The sequence below is a fragment of the Leucoraja erinacea genome, chromosome 32 (assembly GCF_028641065.1).
Source record: "Leucoraja erinacea ecotype New England chromosome 32, Leri_hhj_1, whole genome shotgun sequence".
NCBI lineage: Eukaryota > Metazoa > Chordata > Chondrichthyes > Rajiformes > Rajidae > Leucoraja > Leucoraja erinaceus.
Genome location: NC_073408.1, coordinates 1,962,145 through 1,989,842, shown reverse-complemented (window position 1 = coordinate 1,989,842; position 27,698 = coordinate 1,962,145). Strand labels below are relative to the sequence as shown.

General features: G+C 41.0%; 1 protein-coding gene across 2 annotated transcripts in view; it reads right to left on the bottom strand.

The window, feature by feature from the left end:
- Positions 1 to 12,984: 12,984 nt before the first annotated feature.
- The window catches only part of sorl1 (sortilin-related receptor, L(DLR class) A repeats containing), a 107,315-nt gene continuing 92,601 nt past the window's right edge, over positions 12,985 to 27,698 (bottom strand). For both annotated transcript variants that reach the window (XM_055660564.1, XM_055660565.1), the window contains exons 45-48: positions 26,819 to 26,925; positions 22,622 to 22,814; positions 18,818 to 19,030; positions 12,985 to 17,886 (exon numbers count right to left, since the gene is read on the bottom strand). In XM_055660564.1, coding sequence (XP_055516539.1) covers positions 17,822 to 17,886; positions 18,818 to 19,030; positions 22,622 to 22,814; positions 26,819 to 26,925 — 578 coding nt within the window. In that variant the 3' untranslated portion in view covers positions 12,985 to 17,821. The remainder of the gene's footprint in view (positions 17,887 to 18,817; positions 19,031 to 22,621; positions 22,815 to 26,818; positions 26,926 to 27,698) is intronic.

Genomic DNA, 27,698 nt, shown 5'->3' with positions numbered 1-27,698 from the left:
TCTCTCTCTCTCTCTCTCCCCTTCTCCCTCTCTCTCGTTCTTCCTCTCTCTCTCTCTCTCTCTCTCGTTCTCTTCTTCCTCCCTCTCTCTCTCGTTCTTCCTCTCTCTCTCTCGTTCTTCCTCCCTCTCTCTCGTTCTTCCTCTCTCTCTCTCGTTCTTCCTCTCTCTCGTTCTCCCGCTCTCATTCTCCCTCTCTCTCTCGTTCCCTCTCTCTCTTTATCTCGTTCTCTCTCTCTATCTCTCGTGCGTGTGTGCATGTGCGAAGGTTTAATTTTAATGAACCAGGTGAAACCGAGCTGACGAAGAAACGGGTTTTTAAAGTGACTTAAGAAATGATCTAACTGCTTAATAGGGAGTTTATTCCCTCAACTACGGAATGAATGATCTGCGATGGCAAAATTTGACTGAATGGAGAAAACAAAGATATAACATAGAACAGGCCCTTCAGTTCATGATGTCTGAGCCGAACATGATGCCAAATTAATCTAATCACTTCTGCCAGCATGTGATCCATATGCGTCTGTTTATTTAAGCGGCTATCTAAAAAGCTTCTTGAATGCCATTACCATATCAGTTTCCACCACCACCCATGCAGTATGTTCCAGGCACCCACCACTTTCTATGTAAAACAACTTGCCCTGCACATCTCCTTAAAAGTTCCCCGTCCCCCCCCCCCCCCCCCCTCCCTCCCCCCCCCCCCCCCCCCCCCCCCTCCCTCCCCACCTTGACCATAAGCTCGGCCCATTACTATTTGACTGAAGTCCTAAACTAAGGAATACACACAATCCTTACAATGCTTCTCATTATGTTACGGCGGAAATGTGCCAGATGAATTCTTACCATCAACGTCTAGCTTTGTGTAGAATGCCTAACATCCACACTGCCAACGCCCAAGGATTTTGACCATGCTGAATGATTTAGCGACGTGTCTGTGGGCAGAACAACCTGCGAATGTTTGCCATTCACTGTGTGAATTCACACTGAAGCAAGGACATTGGAGACATTAGTTTGTGGAAACTGAGGGGAGTGAAACGCAGAAACCCCTGTGCAGGATTGCACCCATTCAGGGCATGTCTCTACTGTGCAGAACTAGACTTTGGGCAAGTCTAATGGACAAGGGGAAGGATTCAGTGGATGTCAGGAGCTTTAGGACCATGTTGTGGGATCTGGGAGTAAGTACATGGCCATAACTCCCTGAAGATGACAACACAGGTGGACAGGGTGGTAAAGAAGCTATGCAGCTTATCTAACCTTATAGAGGTGTATCAAATCATAAGGGGAATAGATCAGGTAGATTAGATGCGTAGAGTCTTCAGCTCAGTGTAGGGGAATTGAGAATCAGAGGACACAGGTTTAAGGTGAAGTGGGAAAGATCTAATCGGAATCTGAGGGATATGTTTTCCACACAAAGGGTGGTGGGTGTATGGAACGAGCTGCTAGTGGAGGGAGTTGAGGCAGTGACCATTGGAATGTTAAGAAACAATTAGACAGGTACATGGATAGGACAGGTTTAGAAGGATATGGGCCAAACGCAGGCAGGTGCGACTGGTGTAGGTCGGACATGAAGGTCGGTGTGGGCAAGTTGTGCAAAGTTGGGGCCACCTTTCACAACGACATAGCCCTGTCCCACTGTACAAGTTAATTCCAAGAGTTCTCCTGAGTTTGCCAGGATTCGAACTCGGGGATAATTACGGTAATGGCCACTAGTCGGTACTCGGGGCTTTCGTGGACATTTTTCAACATGTGGAAAATTTTTATGAGTTAAGTCCGAGAACAACCTGTCGTTTAGCGTAACGAGCCGCTAAGTTAGGACGAGATGAGAGCTCCGACGTACCCGCTACGTTCATTCTCCGCGCTTACCACGAGTTTGATTTTTTTTTTAACTCGGGAGAGCTCTTGGAATGAACTCGTACAGTGGGACAGGGCTTTTAATAAATACATATTTACAAACAGTAAATAATAGCAACAAGTAAAGTGTTTTAAGATGCTCTGAGTTCATACTATACTAATGAAAAATTCTTCCTTTCAGAATTATCTTTACTGCTGAAATAAATTCCTTTCCCTTTTTGAACTATCTCAACTAATGCCATTATTAAAGTATAATATTGTAGTGCCCCACTCCCTCTGTGATTCCAAGACATTTCTCCCGAGTTTGCCCTGATTAACTCTTCATTTTCTAAGACTGCTATTGATTAATAGATTTAGGGGCTCTCGTTTACATTTTCCAACATGTTGAAAAATTTTCGTGAGTCTTCCCGAGTACCTGCCGTTAGCGTTACCAGCCGATCCCACACATCCCCACAAAACCCCGTACCCACACACTCCGCGCTTACCACGACCATTTATTTTTTTACACACTCGGGACAAGCAAATTAATGACAAACTCGTACGTCTTTCGAGTGAGGGAGGAAATAAAAGGTCATATTTACAAACAGTAAAAACTCCGTACAACAGCACCTGTAGTTCATTGACCTGGGTCTCTGAAAAATTGAGGCAGAATTAACTTTACTGTTGCACCAAATTCCTTTCCCTCTTAGAACTATCTAGCTAATGCCATCATTAAAGCATCGTCTATTGTAAGTGCCACAGCCCTCTGTGAAAGGACATCACACTGGAAAGGCCATGTGCAATCTTTAAGACAAACGGGTCTCTGGCACTGTGAATTTGCAGCCACTATAGTTTGACTGTTTTTGATACACTTCGAGTTGCTCCCCCTTTCCCACCGAGTCCACACCAACCAGCGATACCCCACATTAACTTAATGCCTCTTACTTCCATTGTTGAAAATGGTGTCTGATAATACAATTGACACTAATATGGGAACATTTATGAAGAACTTGTGGGATTGCAAAGAGAAAAGATCCAAGCAACATTTCTCCAGCCTTATAAATCGCAGAATTATCCACCCAACAATTCTTCCACTTCCTTTACACCACCATTAGATGCCACCACACTGAGCTTGTGCAGAACCGGAGATGTGTGTAGGTTTAGTGACCAATTGGGTTGACGTAAGTAACCAGATTTGTAATCTGAAGGACAGATTAACTTCCTCAGCAATGGTGGCAATTTGGGTTTAAACCAGATGTATGAATACATGGATGAAGGATGTCTCTTTGCGACATCTAGAATTTCTGACAGTTGTTACATAACTTCATAGAAACATAGAATTTTTCCTGGCATTCCTGGTACTCCCTTCGTAGCTTAATACCGCCATTCAATGTTGATCATGTGTCTGATAATACAATTGACACTAATACCTGCCTTTTCTCCATAACCCCCTGGGATCCCCTTGGAGAAAAGGGCCACATCAAACATCCTCCAGCCTTATAAATCCAAATGAACTGGCCCAACAATTCTACCACTCTCCTTTACACCAGAGAGTTCCACCACACTGAGATGTGCAGAACCGGAGATGTGTGTGCGTGAAAACCAATTGGGTTGACGTAAGTAACCAGTTTTGTAATCTGAAGGACCCCTTATCCTTAAGCTGTGACCCAATTCCTGGACTTCCCTAACATCGGAAACAATCTTCCTGCATCTAGCCTGTCCAACCCCTTAATTTCTAATTGTTCCATGCCTCTCTCTTCTCCTTTAAGAACCTTGTCCAACACGACCACATTAACTAAACCCCCTTTCCGCGATGTTGCTGCTAATTTCTGTCTCTGTGAACTATAACAAAGTCACTTCAGCGCGCTGTGTAATTGCACGCCCCTCTGGTTACTGTTTAGAGAAGAAGGTTCTTGGGGAAGATGAGCCCAAGATGATAGAGAGGAGGTTGAATGTTGAACTGGAGGAGGTTATAGTTTATTGTCACATGTACCGAGGTACAGTGAAAAGCTTTTGTTGCGTGCTAACCAGTCAGCAGAAAGACAATACATGATTACAATCGAGCCGTTTACAATGTATACATACATGATAAGGGAATAACGTTTAGTGTAAGGTAAAGCCAACAAAGTCCGATCAAGGTAGACAAAAATGCTGGAGAAACTCAGCGGGTGCAGCAGCATCTATGCAACGAAGGAAATAGGCAACGTTTCGGGCCGACAACCCTTCCCCACCCTCCATCAGTAATTTCACAAAGTCCGATCAAGGATAATCTGAGGGTATTATAGTTAAAGAAACGCTACTGTAGGATTAGAGATTTAAGAGTGCGGGGTATTTGCAATATGTGATTGTAGATTTCCTTCTGTAGCTTGCATGGAAATAGTCACCTGGGTTGGGCACCATCTTAGTGTACAGAGACCTTGCTGGATTCTTTAGGAGGATGTTCTCCCTTTGTAAATGCAACACACAACCTCATCCTTCAATATAGAAAACACATGGAACGTTGCAGGTGCATCAAGTGTATCTTTTTTCTCAGTTTGTATATTTGACACAAAGGGGGGGTGGGTGTATGGAACGAGCTGCCGGAGGAAGTGGTTGAGGCAGGGACCTTTGCAACGTTTTTAGAAGCAATTGGACAGGTACATGGATAGGACAGATTTAGAGGGATGTGGGCCAAACGCAGGCCGGGGGACTAGTGTAGATGGACGGGGCGTGTTGGTCGGTGTTGGCAAGTTGGGCCGAAGGGCCTGTGTCTACACTGTGTGATTCTATATAAAGACTTAATACTTGCCTACTGGCTGTCAAGGAACAATGGAACGATGTCCAAAAGATTCCTCCCTTGGCAGAGCAGATAGAGAAACAAATTTAAAATGATGACATTAGTGTCTGGGGGTGCCAATGCCTCACATCTTGCAGGAAGAAAATTGGCATTGCCGGTTTTATCTTTACAATTACATCTATCACCGTGAGGTTTCTTTGTTCCGATTTCAAGAGGATATCAAAGAGCTGCCCCCAGGCTGTATAAAACCACTTTCCTACTTGTTATTAATATTGCTTAATGGCCAACATCCACCTGAACCAGGACATCCTAAACTACTGCCTTCCCTTATTTTAGGTCAATGCAAGTTTTAAACATTGAAAGGTGGTGGTTCTGGGATGACTGATTGCATCGAGTTACTTGAAATGAGATTGCAATGTTAAAAATATGATGCAGAATTAGGAAATGGGAAAGGTGGTGGTGGGTTTGAGATGGGTGGGAATATCAGAAGCCCATTAAGAATTAACTTTCAAAGTCCACCTCCATCATTTTAAATGGTGTTGAGTTGCGATGAGTTGATACATTTTAATGAAGTATCAAGTGTGGACTGTAATGTTGCAGAAGCAGTGCACGTACTGCCACCTGTTGGATGTTTAAAGTAACATCGTTGGTTCTTCCACCAGGTAATTTGAGACTTAATATGGGCATCATCTACATGGGGACAAAACTGGCGAAGAAATCAAGCAACACCGGAAATTGGAGGAACAGCACCTCATATTCCGCTTGGGGAGCCTGCATCCTGCGGGCATGAACATTGAATTCTCCCAATTTTGTTAGCCCTTGCTGTCTCCTCCTATCCCTCAGCCCTCGGGCTCCTCCTTTTTCCTTTCTTCTCGCCACCCCCCATCAGTCTGAAGAAGGGTTTCGGGCCGAAACGTTGCCCATTTCCTTCAGGGTTTCGACCCGAAACGTTGCCTATTTCCTTCAGGGTTTCGACCCGAAACTTTGCCTATTTCCTTCGCTCCATAGATGCTGCTGCACCCGCTGAGTTTCTCCAGCATTTTTGTCTACCTTCGATTTTCCAGCATCTGCAGTTCCTTCTTTAACACATCTGCAGTTCCTTCCTACACATTATTGTACATGAATCTTCGAAGGCAGCAGACATATTTATCAAGCAATTAATGACAAATTGAATCCATGGCTTTCTAGAGGCAAGAGTGCAAACACTGGGAAGTTTAATAACAAAGTTAAGAATCGTGTATAATTCCGGGCAATAATGTGTTGATTGTGAGTAAAGAAAGTGTTTCTGTTGATTGGAGGATCAATAACCAGTGGGCACACACACGTAAGGTCCAAGATTCATGTTTAAGAAGGAACTGCAGTTGCTGGAAAAATCAAAAGCAGACAAAAAATGCTGGAGAAACTCAGCGGGTGAGGCAGCATCTATGGAGAAAAGGAATAGGTCTGAAGAAGGGTCTCGACCCGAAGCATCACCTTTTCTCCTTAGATGCTGCCTCACCCGTTGAGTTTCTCCAGCATCTTTTGTCTAGGTCCAAGATTAACGTTTTTTTTCCTCCTCAGACGTTAAATGGATGAAATGGGAATTTGGTAGTAAATATAGATTCAACAGTGTTCAATACTAAAATGTCTTTGGACAACTACATGGAGAAAAGGAGAAGAACCAGGGACAGGTGATAACCTAACTAGCACTTCGCTGTACAGACACCTGGGTTGAATGGTCACCTGTGTATCTGTTTCGGGCCAGTTTTATGTACAATTCACATATTTGACTTTGCTCCAAAAATACTTCAACGTTTTCCATTCAGGACATCTGTCCCGACCACTGTTTGTGCTCCATGATGATACACTACTGTGACAATGGCAACAAACTGAACGAAACTAAAAGTAAATGAATGCCGGCTGAGAACAAAGGGAATGGCTGCCCACCTTTGTGTTACACTTACAGGAGGAAGAGAAAGTCTTGCGTTTCTGAAACAATTTTCAATATATCGGGATGTCCCAAACCACATGTTGCAACAAACCACTGCTGCATTTATTCAAAACACAGCAGTCATAGAAACATAGAAAATAGGTGCAGGAGTAGGCCATTCGGCCCTTCGAGCCTGCACCACCATTCAATATGATCATGGCTGATCATCCAACTCAGTATCCTGTACCTGCCTTCTCTCCATACCCCCCAGTCAATGTACATTGGTTGGATAACATGTTCCAGTGACACAAATGGATGAATCTAGGCCAGTGTACAGGGGGCACATACTCAGGTCTATGAATTAGCATGGGATCTTTTACATTCAATTTCAGCATCACCTCAACATCTCGTCTGAAAGACCAGAGCAATAAATTAAATATACAATCATTACAAGTTTTAGATGGATGTCCTAATGGGTCACGGGTTGTCGGTAGCTTGCTGTAGCTTGACGTCGACTAGGTGGTAAGTTGCCGTGTAGGGGGGGTGGGTCAAGTTGCTGCTTTTTCTGCGAACTGCTACGACTGTGGCAGTCGCCGAAAAAAATCACCTAAGTGGGACAGGCCCTTATGTCCCAAGAAGGAAACACAATCTGAAAAACCATCCTATTTCCCTCCCCAGATGCTGCCTGGCCTGCTGAGTTACTCTATAACAGTTTGTGCTTTTGCCAGTGTGAAGAAAGGTCTCGACCCGAAACATCACCCACTCCTTCTCTCCAGGGATGCTGCCTGTCCCGCTGAGTTACTCCAGCATTTTATATCTATCTTCGGTATCAACCAGCATCTGCAGTTCCTTCCTACACGTTATGTGATAAACTGGCTACAGAGGTGTCAAAATGATTTGTCAATGAACATTTAAGTGTGTTTATGCATCATTGGGATCAATGGCTTCTACTATCACAAAAGCATCTGGGTTGGACTCGTCAAAGATCAAACATCAGACATTCTGGAAGTGGTACGTAATGGGATCATTGACCTATGGAACAAAACCTTTAACAACCTGGCAGTGAGGGATCACGGAGGGAGGGGGAGGGGGGGGGAGGGGGAGGGGGGGGGGGGGGGGGGAGAGTGGTCTGGATGCTCGAGGAGAGCTAGACAAAGGGCAGTCTGGTCCCAATTAAACCCAGACAAAAGAAGCACTCATAATCATCCAGGTTCTCGATTACCCTCCATTATTTCATTAGATCACGGCTGGGTTTTAATTCGTGCTACCTGCCTGTTTCTACGGTCTTTAATACTCACAGAGCATCTCTCAGTCTCGGCTTTGTGACATATTTTCATTAGATTGTGACACGTTTTCACTTACATTCCTTCAGATAGTCTCAGTCGTATCTAAACGTTGCAATTTCTGAGCAATCTTCTCCAGAATGGATTTCTTCTGTGGCATCTACCCTGGTATCAGAAGCACCTTAGTTAGGAATGTAAACTCAATCAATTCATATCCTCATAACTTAACTCTAAATCCCAGCAATATTTCCATGTCCTAAAATCAAGTTACGGAGAAGAAATTGCCAACAATCTTTTAAATTGGCAAGACAAAAAATTATTGTTTGAACTACTCAAAATGGGACAAATTGTCCCTAGTGTGTATGACAGAACTAGTGTATACTGGACAAGGGCCTGCTTCCACACTGTATCTGAGTTATACAGATCCTTACAAAGAGAAACAATATTTCAGCTCAAAGCTATGCTTACCAATGGCAATAAAAAAATGTAAAAAGGCAGAATTGGCAAGTGGAATATTAATCAAACAGTTTGTCTTCTGTGGTGACCATATAACCATATAACAATTACAGCACGGAAACAGGCCATCTCGGCCCTACAAGTCCATGCCGAACAAATTTTTTTCCCCTTAGTCCCACCTGCCTGCACTCGTACCATAACCCTCCATTCCCTTCTCATCCATATGCCTATCCAATTTATTTTTAAATGATACCAATGAACCTGCCTCCACCACTTCCACTGGGAGCAAACACCGCCACCACTAAAGAAGTTCCCCCTCATATACCCCTAAATTCTGTCCCTTAATTCTGAAGTCATGTCCTCTTGTTTGAATATTCCCTATTCTCAAAGGGAAAAGCTATTCGAAATGGGGCACATCTGTGTAATGTCAGACGTAATCTGGGATATTATCTTGATCTTTGAAATGGGGCGTTCGTGGGGAGAGAGCAAGGAATATCCATCAAATGCTGCAAGTAAAGAGGAGAAATATCGCGTTTCCAACTTTGTGGATTTACTTGGCAGACGAGGGTGAATCAGGATATTATTCCGCAGTGTTACTAACCAACTGGGACGCCTGAGTTTACTCATTTCACTGACCTACGCACTCGTTCCAGCAAAAACATTTACAACAAATCCACCCGCATAAAATGTCCATTATATTTCATAACAAGGTATTTACATTCTGAAGTGAAAAAGAAACAAAAACAAGGAAATGTGGTACAAGGAACTACTGATGGTGGTTTTGCAAGTGCCAGAGTAACTAAGTGCCAGAGTAACTCAGCGGGCCAGGCAGCATTTGTGAAGAACATGGATAGGTGACGTCTCGCTTGCATGATAAAAACATTAATTTTCATCAGCTAGGCTGGGGTAGTTGTGCTTGAGTTGCACTCCACAACTTCATTAAGAAGATATCCATCAACATCATAAGTTCTAGAAGCAGAATTATGCCATTCAGCCCTTCAAGTCTACTCCGCCATTCAATCATGGCTGATCTATTTTTCCCTCTTAACCCCATTCTCCTGCCTTCTCCCCATAGAAACGAAGAAATATAGAAAAATAGGTGCTTCGAGCCAGCACCGACATTCAATATGATCAAGGCTGATCTACTAAAATCAGTACCCCGTACTTGCTTTTTCCCCATAACCCATGATTCCTATAGCCCTAGAGCTAAATCTAACTCTCTATCTTGAAAACATCCAGTGAATTGGCCTCCACTGCCCTCTGTGGCAGAGAATTCCACAGATTCACAACTCTCTGGGTGAAAATGTTTTTCCTCGTCTCAGTGCTAAATGGCCTATCCCTTATTCTTGAACTGTGACCCCTGTTTCTGGACTCCCCCATTCAGATAATAATCTGCCCTCCTGTTCTTGCAGTCAGGCAGTCATAACCCCACTGCCGTACCAATCTAGAATCTCTCTATCTCTGCCTTAAATATGTCCAATATAATCAGCCAATATTGTATCTTCTCAGAATACATGAGCCATTACATACCTTGGTGACTGCATAGGCCTTAAGAAGAAATTTCAGCACGATACGCATTCCTCATTATTAGTGGTGGGGCAACCACTGGAGCCTGCTCCAGCATTCAACAACTGCGGCTGATCGCCTCGAACCTTTATCATCTGTCATCTTTCACTCCCTTGGCTTATCAAGATTCTCTATTACTTAGCCTTAAAAATATTTAAGGACTACTCCCACTGTCCTTTGAGGAAAAAAAAAATTCAATAACACTCATGACCATCAGAGAAAAGAAAACGATATTTCATCTGCCTTGTCGTGGCAATTTGGCCGTCCTTAAACTGTGACCCTAGTTTGAGATTCTAACAGAGCATGTCAAAGGCACAGAGATCTGCTAACACTACATTTCATTGTTAGCTTGACAAATTAACTAATCAATGCCGAGTGCATTAATTAATTGATGCTTTCCTAAAGGATGACCCAGCGTCTGAACCGTTTGGGTCAGAACCCTTCTTTAGACCGATTGGGTAGTAGGGGAGGAGAAAGGTGGAAGATAGGTCCAGGCAGGACAGAGCCTGGCAGAGTCTTGGAGAAGTTGCTTGCTATTGAGTTTGGGCCGTGTTAAGGCCTACAAAGCTGATTTGGTGTTGAGCTGGTCACAATATTTTTTTAAGTAATCAAGCACTATTGATTAACTTGCAGCTTGAAGACAACAAGCAAAATTCTTCAGATAATTTAGAAAGTTGGCGTGAGTTTATTTTGTAGAATCCTTGCCAAACACAGAGAGATACAGTTTTCCAGGCGAGCTTCCGTCAATGTCATCAAAACAATCAAAATAGTAACATGATATTTTCTAGTCTGTTTGGTTCCCTGTACATTGCCTTCCACTCAGGTGTCAAAGCTGAACACCCTGGTTCCTTTGAGCAGCCTATCTATAAACAAGGTCAAACACACAGGCACGTTTGGCCGGCCCCAACCCACCCCCGCCCTTTCTAAAGAATGAATCTACTTCTATATCCAGCTGTGGATATGTGGGGTGAAATGGCAGATGCAGCTCAAAGTCAGTGGCTATTTATAAGGCAGAGATAGACTAATTCTTGATTAGAACGGGTGTCAAAGTTATAGGCAGAAGGCAGGAAAATGGGATTAAGAGGCAGAGATCAGCCATGATTGAATGGCGGAATAGACTTGATGGGCCGAATGGCCTAATTCTACTACTATAACTTGTGAACTTAATCTGAATAGGTGTGAGATGATGCCCTTTGGGAGGTCAAATGTAAGGGGGAAGTGGAAAGACCCTTCACATCATTGATGTAGAGAGGGATCTTGGGGTCCAAATCCATAGCTCCATGAATGTGACAACACAGGTAGATAGTGCGGTAAAGAAGGTGTATGGTATGCTTGCTCTCATCGGTCAGGCAATTGAGAATACGATTCAGGAAGTCGTGTTGCAGTTTTATAGAACTTTGATTAGGCTGCGTTTGGAATAATGTGGCCCTTTTGGTTGCCTCGGAAGTATGGGGAAGTTTGAGAGGGTGTGGAGGAGGTAAACCTGAATGCCGCCTGTATTAGAGGGTATGATCTATAAGGAGAGGTTGGACAAACAAGCACAGGGCTCCCCACCTCTCACCCCACCGGCCTTCGCATCCAACACGTCATCCTCCAACATTACTGTCAGCTCCAACGTGATCCCAACACTAATCACATCTTCCCACGCCTACTCCTTTCCACCGAGACTGCTCCCTCCGCAAATCCTTGGTTCACTCATCTCTTCCCACCCAAACTACCAGGTTTTTTTTTACCCCAGCAACCGCAGGAGATACAACTTCTACCTCACGTAAATTGGAGGAACAGCACGCCATATTTCACGTGGGTAGCTTACTTCCCGGCCTATGATCCCCTCCTGGGATCTCATTATCCCATTCCAACAATTGGTCTATCAGGGAACTACCCCATCTGATGTCTTCTTTTGCCAGCGCTAATTTGTCCTGATCTTTTCATGCTTCTAGTCCCCTCCAAATCCCCACAATCAACTTGAAGAAAGGTTCAAGAAGGAACTGCAGATGCTGGAAAATCGAAGGTACACAAAAATGCTGGAGAAACTCAGCGGGTGCAGCAGCATCTATGGAGCGAGGAAATAGGTGACGTTTCGGGCCGAAACCCTTCTTCAGACTGATAGGGGGTGGGGGGGGAAGAGGAATGAATAAGGGGAGGAGGAGGAGCCCGAGGGCAGGGGGATGGGAGGAGACAGCTCGAGGGTTAAGGAAGGGGAGGAGACAGGAACTTGAAGAAGGATCCCGATTCAAAATGTGACCTATCCAGGTAGAGGGAAGACCTGATAGCACATTACCTCACGAGGGGCCTATAGACATATATTGGCACACGGAGACACAGCAATGGGAAGGTGTAGATCACACAGTCAGAGACTTATTTAATTTAGCACTATATTATAGGACAAAGCACAGACATTATTGGACAAAGGACCTGTCCCCGTGCTGCACTGTCTTATGTTCTATCCTTTAAATCGTAGGAAATTTAAAATTCTAGCTTTTGAACTGCTCACAATGGATATTCAAAGCACCTTGATCTCAGCCGAATGTTGTAAAAGAAACACTATTTGGTTTAAAAATAATCAAAGAGTCAAATACTTCATTCAAACTCAAAGCTATGTAGGAAAGAATGAAGGGCTAATTAAATTAAAGTTACAGAAATATAATTTATGCAAACTGAGCTTGTGCCAATCATTTTTACTCCTTTCTCCAAAATCTATTTAAGGAGAGAGAGTGTTAAGAACAGAGATCTAAACTTTCTCTATTAATCTTAAACAACATAGGAGCAGGTTAATTTACCAATGAACTGTATCATAATAAGAGGATAGTTTGATACAAAATGTTGATCAACTTGGGATCAGTGGACATGAGGGAAAAGGATCGCATTCCACTGACTATCACCAAGTGAACAGTGATTGTGCTAGAGTGATGTGGTTAACCACTCTTCCAAAATAATGTGTACGTACTAAAGTATTGCCCATGTGTTAAAGTTCACAGCATGATATTGTCACAGTAATGTCCCCTCCTTTGTAATTTTCCTTTAAACAAACTTAAGAAAGAAAATATTCACAGGAATGGAGGAAAAATCAAGAATTGTGGAAATAAAAGTTGTAAGCAAATAATTTAAATAGTCGTATATGACATATAGTACCTGCGGGTGAAGAACCAGGTCAAACTGAGAAAGTCTTGATCCAAGTAAAATTTATTAAGTGAAATAAATCCACATTTAAAGCACATTGCACCCCTTCCAAAAGTGTACATCAATAGTTGAATCAGAGGTCTGTCATACAATTCACCCAATATTCGATTAGTGCAAAGTCTCACATCACAACAGGCTGTAAATCAAAACACAGCGTGAACAATCTGAATCGGAACATGTTCAGTACCACTCATTTTGACGGTTTCTGGCACAACTATGCTCAATTCCAGATTTGTCTTGTAATATTTTGTGTCCGAAGACATGGAGCGTAAATGCGAGACATGATTTATACTGTTCTAGACAGAGGAACTCTCTGCATCCCCATGCAAACCATCTACTGTGCTTTCAATGATTGCTAATTACTACTAAACATAAAAAATAGATCCACAGCATTATTTTCCCAAAATTTACACTTCTTTTTTTAAAAACATATTCTCCATTTATACAAAAACACCCACTATTGTACACTGTGCATTGTCCAATCTGCGACTTTGGAATTTGATATGCATTTTCTTTCTCTACAAGTTAAAGCAATCAGATATGAAGAAGAGTGGAGCATGTGTATCTTGATGTGCAATTCAATTGTGGGGAATGGGGGTGGGAGAAATCATTGAAGGCTGATGCACAAAAACAGACACTTAAGATTTGCTCACTAAGGCAGATGCGGCAGGATGATTTCAAGGCTTTTAAGCATTTTCTTGTACAGAAAAGAACAATCCAGTTTTAAGGCAAGAAATTAATTGAAAACACAGGAAAATTAAAACAAAGTAGTACCATATATATATTAAAAAATAAGCAGCCCTGCTGGACATTTTCACTCTAGTGCCCGAGCAGTAAAATAGTACATTCATGTGACTTAAATAAAATGCAAAAAATATTGATTAATTTTAAGAAAGGCTTCACTCGAACACAGAATCACATTACTACCAAACAGTGAAACTTCTCCAAGACAGCAGATTGCCAAGAATCATGTGATGGGTTTTCCAACTAGAAAGATAGTGGAGGGGTAAACATTATTATTTAACAAAAATCACTTTTCCCTTCAAAAATATGCACGTTGGGCAAAATGTCACATGGATTCTGATCAAGTTCAACATAATCATACAGGAGGATTGCAAACCCAGGCTCCAAGTTTATACCATGCAGATGTACACACTGACACTTTTTGAAAAAAGGACAAAATTTAAAAGTGTCTAAAAATGCTCTCATGGATGGATAGTTGTTTAAACATGCCCAATTCCTCAGCAAAATGTCAAATATACATTTTGTTAAGCAAGACTTTCACATTTAGCAGCATAACACATCACTCCAATACAGGCAGATATCCTATCCTTACTAGAATGTGTCATATTTTACTTTAAAAACAATGCTCTTAACAATGGGGATTTCTTTCATCAATTTGCATTCCTTTGGACGTTCTGCCACCCAGTAAATTTTGACAACAAATGTATTCAATGCATGTTTGTTAGGATTTCTTTGGAGAATTCTTTGGAGAAAAGGTTTGAAGAGCATTAACATGTTGTGAAAATATTTATTAATAATTAGGGCAATTTAAATTATTTCATTAAGATAGTTTAAAAATCTTGTTGTAGTTATCTGTTTTGCCCTCAATTGTTACTAGATTCCCTATTTTTTGGTTCTTCTTCAGAACAGAATTTGAACCTATTTCCAGTTTCAAATCTAATTATGAAAACATAATTATATGTTGTGTGATTACGAGGAAATTCAAAGTGATATTACCTGCATTAGATCTACGTCAAAATCTTTTAGCAAATACATAATTCAGAATACACATCAATATTAAAAACGATTAAAATCTGTAGGATCCTTCTTAACTACATCAAGATTGGGAAGATATATTGGGCGATTCTGTCCTTTGGTTTAAGATTGGATATTTTGCTCCTGACCGACACACAAAACTGATTACAATGTGGTATAAAAGAGCTTAGTCTTGAAAATACGAATGACAGTGCTTTGAATCATGCACGATCTTATTGAATTTGCAGAACAGACTCAAGCAGAGTTGCTGCTATACCTGATAATACTCACTTAACAACTGCAGATAACTATTGCGCTAAATTTGCAAATAACTTGTGGACGTCCAGATGTGGGATCTAAACCCTTTTGGATGTTATTCAATAAGAGCAAGGACAAACAATTCTATCTTATGTTGAAAACATGACCAGGAACAATATAAAATTGGCAATTACTGGCAGCCTTGTAGTATTCTCCAACTTGAAGCTGCGCTCAGTTTCTGATGGTCAAACTACCATCACATCTCAGTAACAAACTCCAAAACAACTAATCTGAAGTCAATCCTTTGGTCCCAAAGTGATCACTCTAAAGGGCCTGACCCACTTACGCTATTTTTTTCACCCGTCATAGTCACAGCAGGTGGGAGAAAACTTTCAACATGTTAAAAATCCAGCGGTGACCAGAAAAAGGTACGACTCTTTGGGCGACTACTCACGACCATATAGGCGTCACGTGTCGACATGACCCAAAAAATCGTACCTTTTTCTGGTCTCCGCTGGGTTTTCAACATGTTGAACATTTTCGGAGACCTGCTGCGGCTAAGACGGGTGCCGGCAAGTCGCCGAAGAAAATCGTGTAAGTGGGACAGGTCATTTATGCATTGTTCTTCACAGTACAGTCTCTAATATTATGAATGTGCAGTAATTAAGTTCCACCCGTGCACTGCTCAAAAACATGACCTACCAACTTTAACAAGATTCCATAACAAAACCTTTAAAATTGTTTTCTCATTGTTAAATGGGAATTAAAAAGTATACATCAATCATTCATACGGTTGGACAGAATATAATTTACAGTCCAGGGTTCCAAGTATGTTGATGCAGTGCTGGCATGAAGTGTATGGTTCATTATTATACGAGATGAATTCATTTTTTTTATAAAAACAGCAGATGCTGAAAATCCAGAGGTGACATAGAAAACATTGGAAATATGCAGCAAATTGGCCAGAACCAAAAACAGAAAAGGCTGTGAAATGAAATAAATTTTCTTGATAAAATATCAACCACAGTTATTGAGCAACATTGCAGAAGTACATTTGCAGCAGTTCCACTCATCCTATCTATGTGTCAATTCAACAATTCTGGTTTGCAAGAGATCTGTTATGAAATTTCAAAGATGCACACATTTACAAAAATTCAGCCGAGTTTCAAAAGCAAAATGAACGCTAACTTTTTGAAAATGTGAAGGCAGTGTAATGGGAAGACAGGTCTACTTCAGTATAAGCTGCAAGGTAAATGGAATATTCCAATGCACCTGCTCGATTGCATGCATGGTGCCGGGTTGCCAATGTACCTTCCCTGTAATTGACAAAGGGCACCAAGGTTCTTTTTGCAAAGGAATCCCTTCCCCCTTCCACTTATTAGTGAGCAACAAAACTCTTTCTGCCAACCTCATCAAGTTTATGTATGAGGCAAGAGATTGGCAGCTATGTCGTTCTGTAAATGAAGAAAGAAACTGAAAAAACAAAAACAAAACAGATTTAAAAGGAAAAGAAAATCACAGTTTCTACATTTTAGTACACCCAGCTGGGTTCCCCCCCCCCCCCCCCCACCTAAATAAGACAATGGATTTGGGAATTTAAAATCTTTCTGTTTAAAAGATAAATTATGGGATAAGACCATTTTATACTATTCTAAATGAAGGCATCTTGGACTTGTGCATACTAAAACTACACAAGATTTAGGCTGATCTGGGGGGGGAAAATAGAGGACCACAACCCTGCTTTGGGAAACAAAATAAATTGCAGTGACCGAGTGAACGTTCGTTTGCGCAGTAACTATCTAGTAACTGGCAAAATAAATTCTTCCTGAAAAAGCAGCGAGTTGTGATCTGGAATTCATTATTCAAAGGGAAATGGAAGCAGATTCAATAAAAACTTTCAAAATGGAATTGGATTAATACTCGAGTGTGGAAACGTGCAGAGCAAGGATCAAAGACTGTGCAAATGAAATGAACTGTACAAGTCTTTTCAAAAGCTGCTACAGTCTTCAGCCAAATAACTTCCTGCTGTTTTGTATTGTTGTAAGGTTCAATGAAGGTGATTGTGAAATTGTATCATGCAGGAATACGCAAGGAGCATACTGAAATAACTAATTTAATATGGGCATAATGCAAATTGAGATTGTAGAGGAAATGAAGTATATTGCAACGGCCTATTTCATGATTACGCTGTTAATAAAAAGTATATTATTTTTGATTTTTTTAAAATGGACATTTTAAAACAGCGACACAAGGAAGTAGTGAAAGTATTAATTGCACTAATTGAAATATTTCACTATAAACAGAATTTTTTTTTGTAGCAAAATTATGAGATAAGAAATTGCCACACTTCAATACATGATTTAACAAACTAATTTGATGTGGCATCCTGATAAGTTGTCATAATCTTTTGATTAACTGGTTTATCGCAATTATTATTAAGCCATGACTATTGAAAATAGTATTGAAATGTGATTTAACTTTCTACTGATAAATCAATTTACAGACCATCAGAAAGAGGGGTTGCAACCATTAACACCCACCAAGCAAATAACCTGAAAAGTAAGAGTTGCCTGCAGACAAAGAACACAAGCAGAGCTGTGCAAAAGCCTACAGTCAGGGACTAGGGCTGCACCACACACCGTGCCATCTTATCCAAGTATCACAGCGCATTACAATAAAGTCTAATTTTTGGTCCATATAAAAATAATGTAATGCAACTCAGAAAAGTGCATTTTTTAAAAAGATTTTTCTTCCTGCTGCCAAGACTTCGGAGAAGAATTCTTTAACCTCTTGTTTGCAGCAAGGTCTTCATGCAATCACCATTGGAACATCATCTGAAAAACCATTAATCAAGGGTGCATCTTCGTCATCACCTAAAAGAGAACCAGAAGATGATCAGCAGTAATTCAGTGAACGGAAACTGATCGACATGAAAACTGAAAACATCTATTTTCTGAAATCCACACGACGTCCTGAATCCAGGAAGTACCAATAAATCATTATTGGTAATGTTTCATTTTCACACAAATGACACCTCAAATCGAGTCAGTTTTTACATCATTGAATGTGCATTTTGAATGTGCATAATGTAGGAGGCTTTTCTCAATTTCAATGAATGGCTCCAGTAAAATTGAGATGAGCACAGAAATGCAACTTGCAGAAAACCAATGGATAGACTATAACCACCACATTATTTGTCGGTGTGTGTCATTGCTTCCTGACATCCTTTAAAGGAAAACTAGTAAAGATTTTGTTATAGAACAGAGAAGCACATGCCAGTTTTCCAGTAAAATGCCTCGGTAATATGAAGTATTTCTGAATAACATCACCCATTCCTTCTATCCAGAGATGCTGCTGGTCCCCAGCATTTTGTATCTAATAAAGTAAGGGTCCTGGTTGAGGATTTGGTGACATTTTAAAGCCCTGTCCCACGGTACGAGTTCATTCCAAGAGCTCTCCCGAGTTTTAAAAAAATCGAACACGTGGTAAGCACAGAGAATGAATGTAGCGGGTACGTCGGAGCTCGGGGGCGTCTCTTAGCGCTAACGGGAGGTACTCAGGAAGACTTGCTAACGGCAGGTAAGCACGGGAAGACTCGTGAAGATTTTTCAACATGATGAAAAATGTCCACGAGAGCCCCGAGTACTGACGAGTGGCCAATACCGTAAATCTCTGAGTTCGAATCAGGGCAAACTCGGGCAAGCTCTTGGAATGAACTCGTACCGTGGGACAGGGCTATAAGTCTGCAGGATGAAGTAATACCCAAGGTAACAGCTTTTCTTTGCATGCTGAGCAAACTCTTACCTAGCTCGTCACCTGAAGAAAACACAGCAGAGCCTAATCGAGAATTATAGTGGCTGTTGGCAAAGGCTGTAAAGCTGTTCTGAAGCCTTCGATGCCGAACATATAGCACAACAAAGCCAATGCCCAGCACGACCAGCAGCAAGAACATCACTGGCACCACGATGGCCGCTACATCGGTGGACTTGGAACTTCTTGAAGAAGATCGACCTGCCGCTTGGGAGAAAGACAAGCAAAGCCAAAAGTTAGTTAACGCTGGCTATTTCAATCGAGAGTCAGAGGATTTCAAATCCAAGTGTGGATCACTTGCAGATTGTTAACTGCGTGGTCCCATTAACAACAAACCAAGTGACAAAAGAAAAGCAGAACATTCTACAAATACATCTGGGAGAAAAAGACAAGCCAATCCTGGCATCCCAGAAGTAATAAAACCACTCGACCTTAAATAACGGCCAGCTGATATATATGTATTTATTTATTTACTCTACCCCACCTTGTTTTAATGAATCTGTAATGCTTGAAAAGTATACTTTTTATTTTTAAATAATGCACTATACAGATTCCAAGCATCCAGAAACCTTTTGTTCCACTACCTTGGTCTTTCTGCCTATAGGTTGTTCTTAGGTGCAGTTGCTAATTCTGCATTGATGTTCTAGCCTGAGACGTTAGTAAAATGAGACCTGGGAATTAATTTATTTTTCTACTTCTGTGTGCAGTCAGCATTTTCAAGCAGCTCTTCTTTAAATCAAAGAACAAAAATTGTAAATGAGAAACCGGAGTCATTAACCACTGGCATCCTGTAATTTTAGTCACTAAATCTTCTGGCTTGACAATTCAATTTGGTAGTTCAAAATTCCATTAACTAATTATCTAATCCAGTTACCACTGTTAAAGTAAAACTTTAAAGGGGCCCTCGTTATTCAAAATACTCCCCATTTGAACAAAATAAATACTTTATATGCATAGTTTAACTTCAAATTTTTGCCAAAAGTTGTAAAACTTTTAGTTTTATTGGGCCTATAGAATTTCTCCAGATCCCATTTATTATAGAAAAATCTTCCAAATCTTAAAGGTCTGGAACTTTATTTAGTTCCACACTAATTTCCAGTTGCAGACTGTTGAAATGCTTTTCAAACTTTTCTCCATCCATGTTAGTCAAGAAGGTAAAGGAAAAAGGCATTGCTGCCCATTTAATTGTGGAAAACATAGAAAATAGGTGCAGGAGTAGGCCATTCAGACCTTCGAGCCTGCACCGCCATTCAATATGATCATGGCTGATCATCCAAAATTGTGTATTGTTTCCTCCTTATGCAATGTACCAAACAATCATAAAATATAGGACTCTTTCTGGGGTCAAAAACTTCAGAATTATATACCTTTTAATTTGGCTAGCCTTAGTTTATCCTGGTTGTAAAATCTCTCTATAATCTCAGCAAGTGAGGGAGGCATGCCTCACGTTTGTTGCAATGATAGCTGCAGTTCCTAGAAAATCATTGAAAACAGACATTCAAACCTCTTTTTATTAGGGCAAAACTTAATGGCTGGAATGAGAAGTTCCAAGTGTCCAGCCATTTTATCTTCCTTTGTAAGGTTAGAAGTGGGAGAGTAACAACCTCAATGCGAGATTCCTGACCAAATGAAGCGGTCCACACCTATGTGCAGCAAGACAGGCCACCTGATAAGTGGCTAAGATCACTTGCAACACCTCTTGAACAGGATGGTCATCTTCAACAAGAGAAAGTCTAATCAGATGACCCAGACCTTCAATGGCAGTGACTAGAAATCCACGTGGACCAGCAACACAAATACAACTACTTCAACTACTACAGAACAAAAGAGGCTGGGTATTTGATTTTTAAATGGCCCAATTTCTGACATCATCCAAAATAATGCAAATACTTTCATTGGTACCCCGAATACCACCCTAAACATCAAATATCTTCACCCATGAAGAGAGGCGCTGTGAGTACCATCCACAAATTACATTGCAGTTACTTGCCTGGTTCACCCTCAAACCTGCAACCACCACCAGCTACGGGGACCAAAGTTTCAAAGACACAGGAACAGACACCGTCTGCATATTGGCATTCTGCACTGACAACAATATCACTGGCCATCCATCAGCACCAGGTCTAAATCCTGCAAGTCCGCATGTGATAGTATTATGGGAGTACCTCTGCCAATGGAACATTCTCAGCTCAGGGGGGCACTATAATCTTGGCAAAGTTAATTAGGAATGCACAATAAATGTTTGCCTTTACGGTGATGCCCAGATCCGTAAAAAATTTAAATAAACTTCAGTAAACCATGGATAAGTGTTTGGCAATGTGCACTAGTCCTACTCTATAGCTCTACGCTAACAGAGTTCAGCTTCGCTTAGACTTCCAAAGTTACTCAATTCCTACACCACAATGAAACTGTGCAAGATCTGAGAGCGCATTGATTTCAATGAGGATTCCAGCCCTCCAGCTGAGCAGTGTAAGGATTTAGACTTTAGGGACACAGAGTGGAGACAGGCTCTTCTGCCCATCGAGTCCGTGCCGACAAGCAATCACCCCATACACTTGCACTATCCCACACACTCGGAACAATTTACAGTTTTTACCCAAGCCAATTAACATCCCAATTTGTAAGCCTTTGTAGTCTGGAAGGAAACCAGAACACCCGGAGAAAACCCGCGCAGACACAGGGAAGAAACACTATTTTTAATCATTTGCCAGCAGTTTTAGCTCGGTTTGAAGTCTCCGAAGGTCAGAGGCTTTAAAACTTTGACAGAAGTCAAAGTGCCTGTTTTAATTTGCCTTCTGCCAAGGTCGATCAGGGTTTTCTGAAGCAGGGAGTCTACACTTTGTCACCCAAAGCCCAATGCAAACAGCCCTCATTGTTCCTTCACCTCTCCATATCCACCTTTGGTAAATACAGGTATACACAGTAGTGAACCAAACAGGGTGCTGAAGAAGGGTTTCGGCCCGAAACGTTGCCTATTTCCTTCGCTCCATAGATGCTGCTGCACCCGCTGAGTTTCTCCAGCTTTTTTGTGTAACCTTCGATTCTCCAGCATCTGCAGTTCCCTCTTAAACAGGGTGCAAACCAGCCCCTGGTTTTATGCCCCTGCTCATGTGCTTGTACACAGGGAAATGAAATACAGTATCTTTAAATCCTACACTGCATGCAAGTTCCATGGACTAAAAGTAAATTCAATTTAAATATTTCCCTACACTCCTAACACAGCTTTAAAGTTATAATAACTTGGAAACTAATGACCATACGTAAAAGGTAGAGGGGAAATAGTCCAACATTGCCGACAAATCAAACTGAAGGGCAATCTCCAAAGACGTACAGGTTTGTATGTTAATTGGCTTGGTACATGTAAAAAATGTCCCAAGTGGGTGTAGGGTAGAGTTAATGTGCGGGGATCACTGGTCGGCGCAGACCCGGTGGGCCAAAGGGCCTGTTTCCACGCTGTATCTCTAAACTAAACTATCTGCAGACTGTACCAGCAAAGCAGAATGAAAAGAAGAAGAAAAAAAATCTGCCCACAGATTAAAAATTAAAATGATTTCTGGGTCAAAAAACCTTCTAAAAATACATTGGAAATCATTCCATGTTTTGTGCTGGTGTAATTTATGCATTGCTTTATCTTTGATGAACAATAGCATAATTGACCATTCTTTGGTACTTTGACAAAGCAAACAATGGAGAAGTATGCATGTAGTAATTACAGCAGCAAAGCCAAGTATTGCGTCCATTATTAACCATGAATTACTCGTGTTCCGTGCACTAATTATCACATTTTCTTGACCTCACCATTGCCAAGTTCATCATAGAGCAGAGTAGCAGGAGCACCACAAATCTGTCCGTTGTACAAGCATCTAGCCTGTACAGTGAAGGTGTAGTTGTGGCCAAACTTTAGATCAGAAATCCTGAAGATGTTTTCCGTTGTATTGCCAAGGCACACCGTTGTATTGATCTTATGATCGAGCATGTGGATCTCATAACCCTAGGTGAAACAAAGGGCAAGGTGTTAGGTTTTGTTGTTTTTCTTCCATTTCATTTGGTGTCATCTACAATACAATACCGTTTATTTGTCATTTGAACCTCACATGAAGTTCAAACGAAATTTGGTTTCTGCAGCCATACAAGAAAAGAACCAAGACACACACCAACACAATTTACACAAACATCCATCACAGTGAATCTCCTCCTCACTGTGATGGAAGGCAAAGTCTTGTCTCTCTATCCGTAGAGCGTGCAGTTCACAGGGAAATGCATCGTAGTGCAAATTCAACACACACAAACATGAGGTCGAAGTGGGACCCATTGCAACAGCCAACCATATTAATATGGGCTGAAGAATTGCTGCAGGAGGTACTTAATCATTTCTGGTCCAAAAGAACAATTTCTATGTCTTTAATTTCTGAATAGGTTTGAACAAATGTGCCGGTAACAATTACAGAGGCAGGGTAGGCATAGTATCAACACTCATACTCCACATGATACAAGTTCATAAGTGATGGGAGCAAAATAAGGCCATTTGGCCCATCGTCTACTCTGCCATTCAATCACAGCTGATCTATCTTTCCCTCTCAACCCCATTCTCCTGCCTTCGCCCCATAACCCTCGACACCCGCACTGATCTAGCTGGTATTTCATTCAATAGATATTTGTGATGCAATCTATCTTTAGTAATACCATTATGACTAATACTAATTTTTGTTAAGAAAATGCTTAACACACACACACACATTTTTCTCCTAATGCATATTGATTTTTCTCTCCATTTACAGAGAAACAGTTTGTCCAAGTACAAATCAAGTTAAAAGCAAGCAACTTAGTGATAAGTCTTTAAGAAGGAACTGTAGATGCTGGAAAATCGAAGGTACACAAAAATGCTGGAGAAACTCAGCGGGTGCAGCAGCATCTATGGAGCGAAGGAAATAGGCAACGTTTCGGCCCGAAACCCTTCCGGGTTTCGGCCCGAAACGTTGCCCATTTCCTTCCGGGTTTCGGCCCGAAACGTTGCTATTTCCTTCGCTCCATTGATGCTGCTGCACCAGCTGAGTTTCTCCAGCATTTTTGTGTACCTTAGTGATAAGTCTTCTAGTCTTCAGACATGCAAATGCGATCAATGCAGGTACACGTACCCAGTTTTTTCAGCAATAAGTCAACAAATGTAACGCTGAACATTCCAGAGTGCAACAGAATGGAAAATATGAAAATTGTCAAATATTGATTCGCACGGATCCATTTCAATAAATTAATGTCAGCAATCTCTATGTAGTTCCATGCCAAGAGAACATTCATATTGTCAACAACATGTCAAGATAATATTTTGGATACTTTTGGGAAATATACCCCAGTGAATTCTATCGGTAACAAATTCAAACTCTGAAAACATTGACACCCCCCCCCCCCACCTCCAGCGACCATGACCACCCCTTCCCCCTCCTTTTGAGTATGACCAGCAGGCTCCTACAATTATCATTTCTTTAATTCACCCTGCATTATTACTCCTCCCCCCCCCCCCCCCCCACCTTCCAAAATGCCTGGTCGCCACCCATGTCATCTCAAAAAGGTTCTCTACATAAATTTCTCAGCTATTGCAAAACAGATGATTCATGAATATCTACAGTGTTCGCATGTCACATTGAATCCTATTAATAATCACCAGTCATCATCAAGGGAGGAGTATTAGATCACTCAATTAGCCATTACAAACTCTCTCCATTCATTCAGTGCTTAAGCATCAATGAAAGCAGGGGGAAACAATCGAGCAGAACACTAGCTATTTTGGAAACTCATTAAATCTTCTGAAATAAAAAGTATCCAACGTACCTCATGGGAGCTGTAAACCAGAAACACTTCCTCGCAAAAGCTTTTATTTACTCATCCAGCCTATTACTGTTTATAAAAGAGTAATTAAGTGTACCAAATTCTACTCAATCATCGTAAAGAAGAAATGCCCTCTAGGGAATGATTATTTTGCAACACGGATACAAGATCCTGACTCATCCTATATGCAACACGCTGAAACATGCAAAGCTGTTATCACTGGGCGGAAGATGGGAGCAAAATTTATGGCAAAGAGTCAGACAGATCACAGAACCATTTAATATGACGAGTGTCATTTATTTAAAGAATGAAATCTGTCAAAATGTAATGCATGTACATACACACGAGTATCATACCAAATGAGTGCAATTTTATGAGTTCTAGTGTATTGGTTACTGTTATTGTGGTGGAACATACAAGCTTCATTTGCTGATGAAAATTGCAACCATATAAAACTCAAAACAAATTATTAGAAAACTAAATCACTTATGAAAAAAAATCCCAATTACAGCATTAAGCTTAGGATGCTGTACCGTCATCCTTGAAAGTCTCGTTTCATTGCTCTCCAATAGAAAAATAACAAAACCAAGAGTCAAAGACTGATTAGGAAGCATGAATAGTGTCTTGAGATGCCTATTAGATAGAATCAGTTGCCAACCTCCTTAAGGCCACCTTGACCAAGATGTTAAACTTTGTTCAGCACAGGCACCTTCACTGTCAATATGTTTCAATCTTTCTAGTTTAGAGATACAATGCAGAAACAGACCCTTTGGCCTACCGAGCACATGCCGACCAGAGGTCCTCGCACATTAACACAAAGCCTACACACACTAGGGGCAAATTACACTTATTCCATGTCGACAAACTTGGACCCTTAGTATTCACTTGGACCCCTAAAGAAAGGCTGCAGATGCTGGGGATACCCAACAAGTATAGCACTGTACAAGGAGACAACGTTTAACTCTGTTGCTCCTTCCACAGTTACTGCCTGACTGCCAAAGTAACATGTTCTTATATTTCAGATATCCAGCATCTGCAGATATTTGCTAGTTAATAACTTGGTCACTTAGTCTTCCGCTAAACTTATTTCTCTCCTCAAATCTTTAACCACTTCTTGCACTATTTTTGGTACGACCCTTCAAGAACCATCGCAGCTCCATTTTCCGTCATTTTAATATTTTACATCCATTAAGGTTCAAATTATCTCATACACCTTTGTGTGCCTTTATAAAATGCATCTTGGAAATGTAACGTTCACTGTACTTCTTTTGTCCATTAGCTTCCATCACATCCATCAGAAGTAATATGTAAATCTGTGTTAACCATCCCTAATGAATCACGCTTGGCTTATTTCTTTCATCTTGAACTTCCACACCCTAGGGTGCTGGGAGATTCATTTCGCAATGTAGACACCAAAGCATCTTGCCAAGCGTTGTTTAATGATGTTCGTCTGTAAATATGAGAACTGACCCACAGCAACTTACTAATTCTGCAAATCTCTATGGGCAAGTCCTAACATTATCTCATTATATCTCCATCCCCAGCAAACTGCGCTATCAACATCAGGAAACTACTGTGTCAAAGCACAGTGGTAATCCCAGTGTTTCCTTAATACTGTGTAAAGCAATTGATTACTTTGACTCGAATAAGTCCCCTTGTACTTATGTATAAATCTACTCAGATTAGAGAATAAAACCTGAAATTATTTTGTTTTTTTATTTGAGCAAAATTTCATAATGCTATATAGAGGAATGTTTCACGTCATGGTCCAATGGGGACCTTCCATTGAGGTATAACCCAACTCCCAAAGGAGAAAGTCTATCATATCATTAATTCTACCCAGTTACAATGTCACACAATAACGGGAGGACCTACATTTTTATTCACTGTAGCAGTGCATAATAACATGCACACTAGTGGAAATATTAACAAGAAAGTTCCCTATTGATTCCTGCGATATTCAATAGTCAGTGAGCGTAAATAATTTAGGAGAGAATATCCATCCATGATTTATAAAATGCAATTCACAAATGTTTATTGAATAGCTTTCTGCTGTCATAAATATGCATATTTGGCTTATTCGACAGGGCAGTTTAATGCCAAATGACTTTAAATAATATTGGAGTCAGCTCAAGTAAATAGTTGCAACTTGTGATCATGCATTAGACTTACCCTGCTGTCATTAAAGCTTCGTTCCTTTAATCTGAGGCTTTTCCAGAACAGCAGGATGTGGTCTTTTTCTGGTAGAATTTTCAGTGACTCTGGTGCCGACAGAGGAACTGCCACAAGAGAACATGAAATGAAAATATGGACACAATAAGTTATTCAAACTATCAAAATACCATAATACCACCAGCTGCCTCCGGCAACCCTTCTAACAGACAGAGCTCATTGTTCGATGCATTCCAGATACATTCCTCACAGCATGTCTGGCCCTGAGCTAAGATCATGGTCAACTACTACGGGTCATTGTCACAATTCCTGTGGCACAAAAACACGAGGAAAATTCAGTAACATACTGATCCATTTTGAACTAATTTGCCAGATTCTGAACTCTGGCAAGAGTGCTCTGGAATCAGGATAGTTGAAGGTGGACAATGGTTCATTCTAGTTATTTTTCCATGCAAAGTAATTAAGTTCCCCGGGCTACCCTGATAGCATCTGCCATGTTCAAAACAGACAACGATAGTTCCTGATAAGTGCGCAGATTTTTACAATTTTCTGTGTTTATCACAAAGCAGACTTAAAGCCAAACCAAACTTGTTATTCGAACTTTCCTCGTAAATTAGGTCTAATTGTGATTATTTATTCAACACTATTTTGGAGTCATTAAAATGGTAACAAAGACATTATAAAATAAATCAATTTTTATTGATGTATTTCACACCCAGAAAGTTGTGAATCTGTGGAATTCTCTGCCACAGAAGGCAGTAAAGGCCAATTCACTGGATGAATAAAAGAGTTAGATAGAGCTCTAGGGGCTAGCGGAATCAAGGGATATGGGGAGAAGGCAGGCACGGGTTACTGATTGTGGATGATCAACCATGGTCAC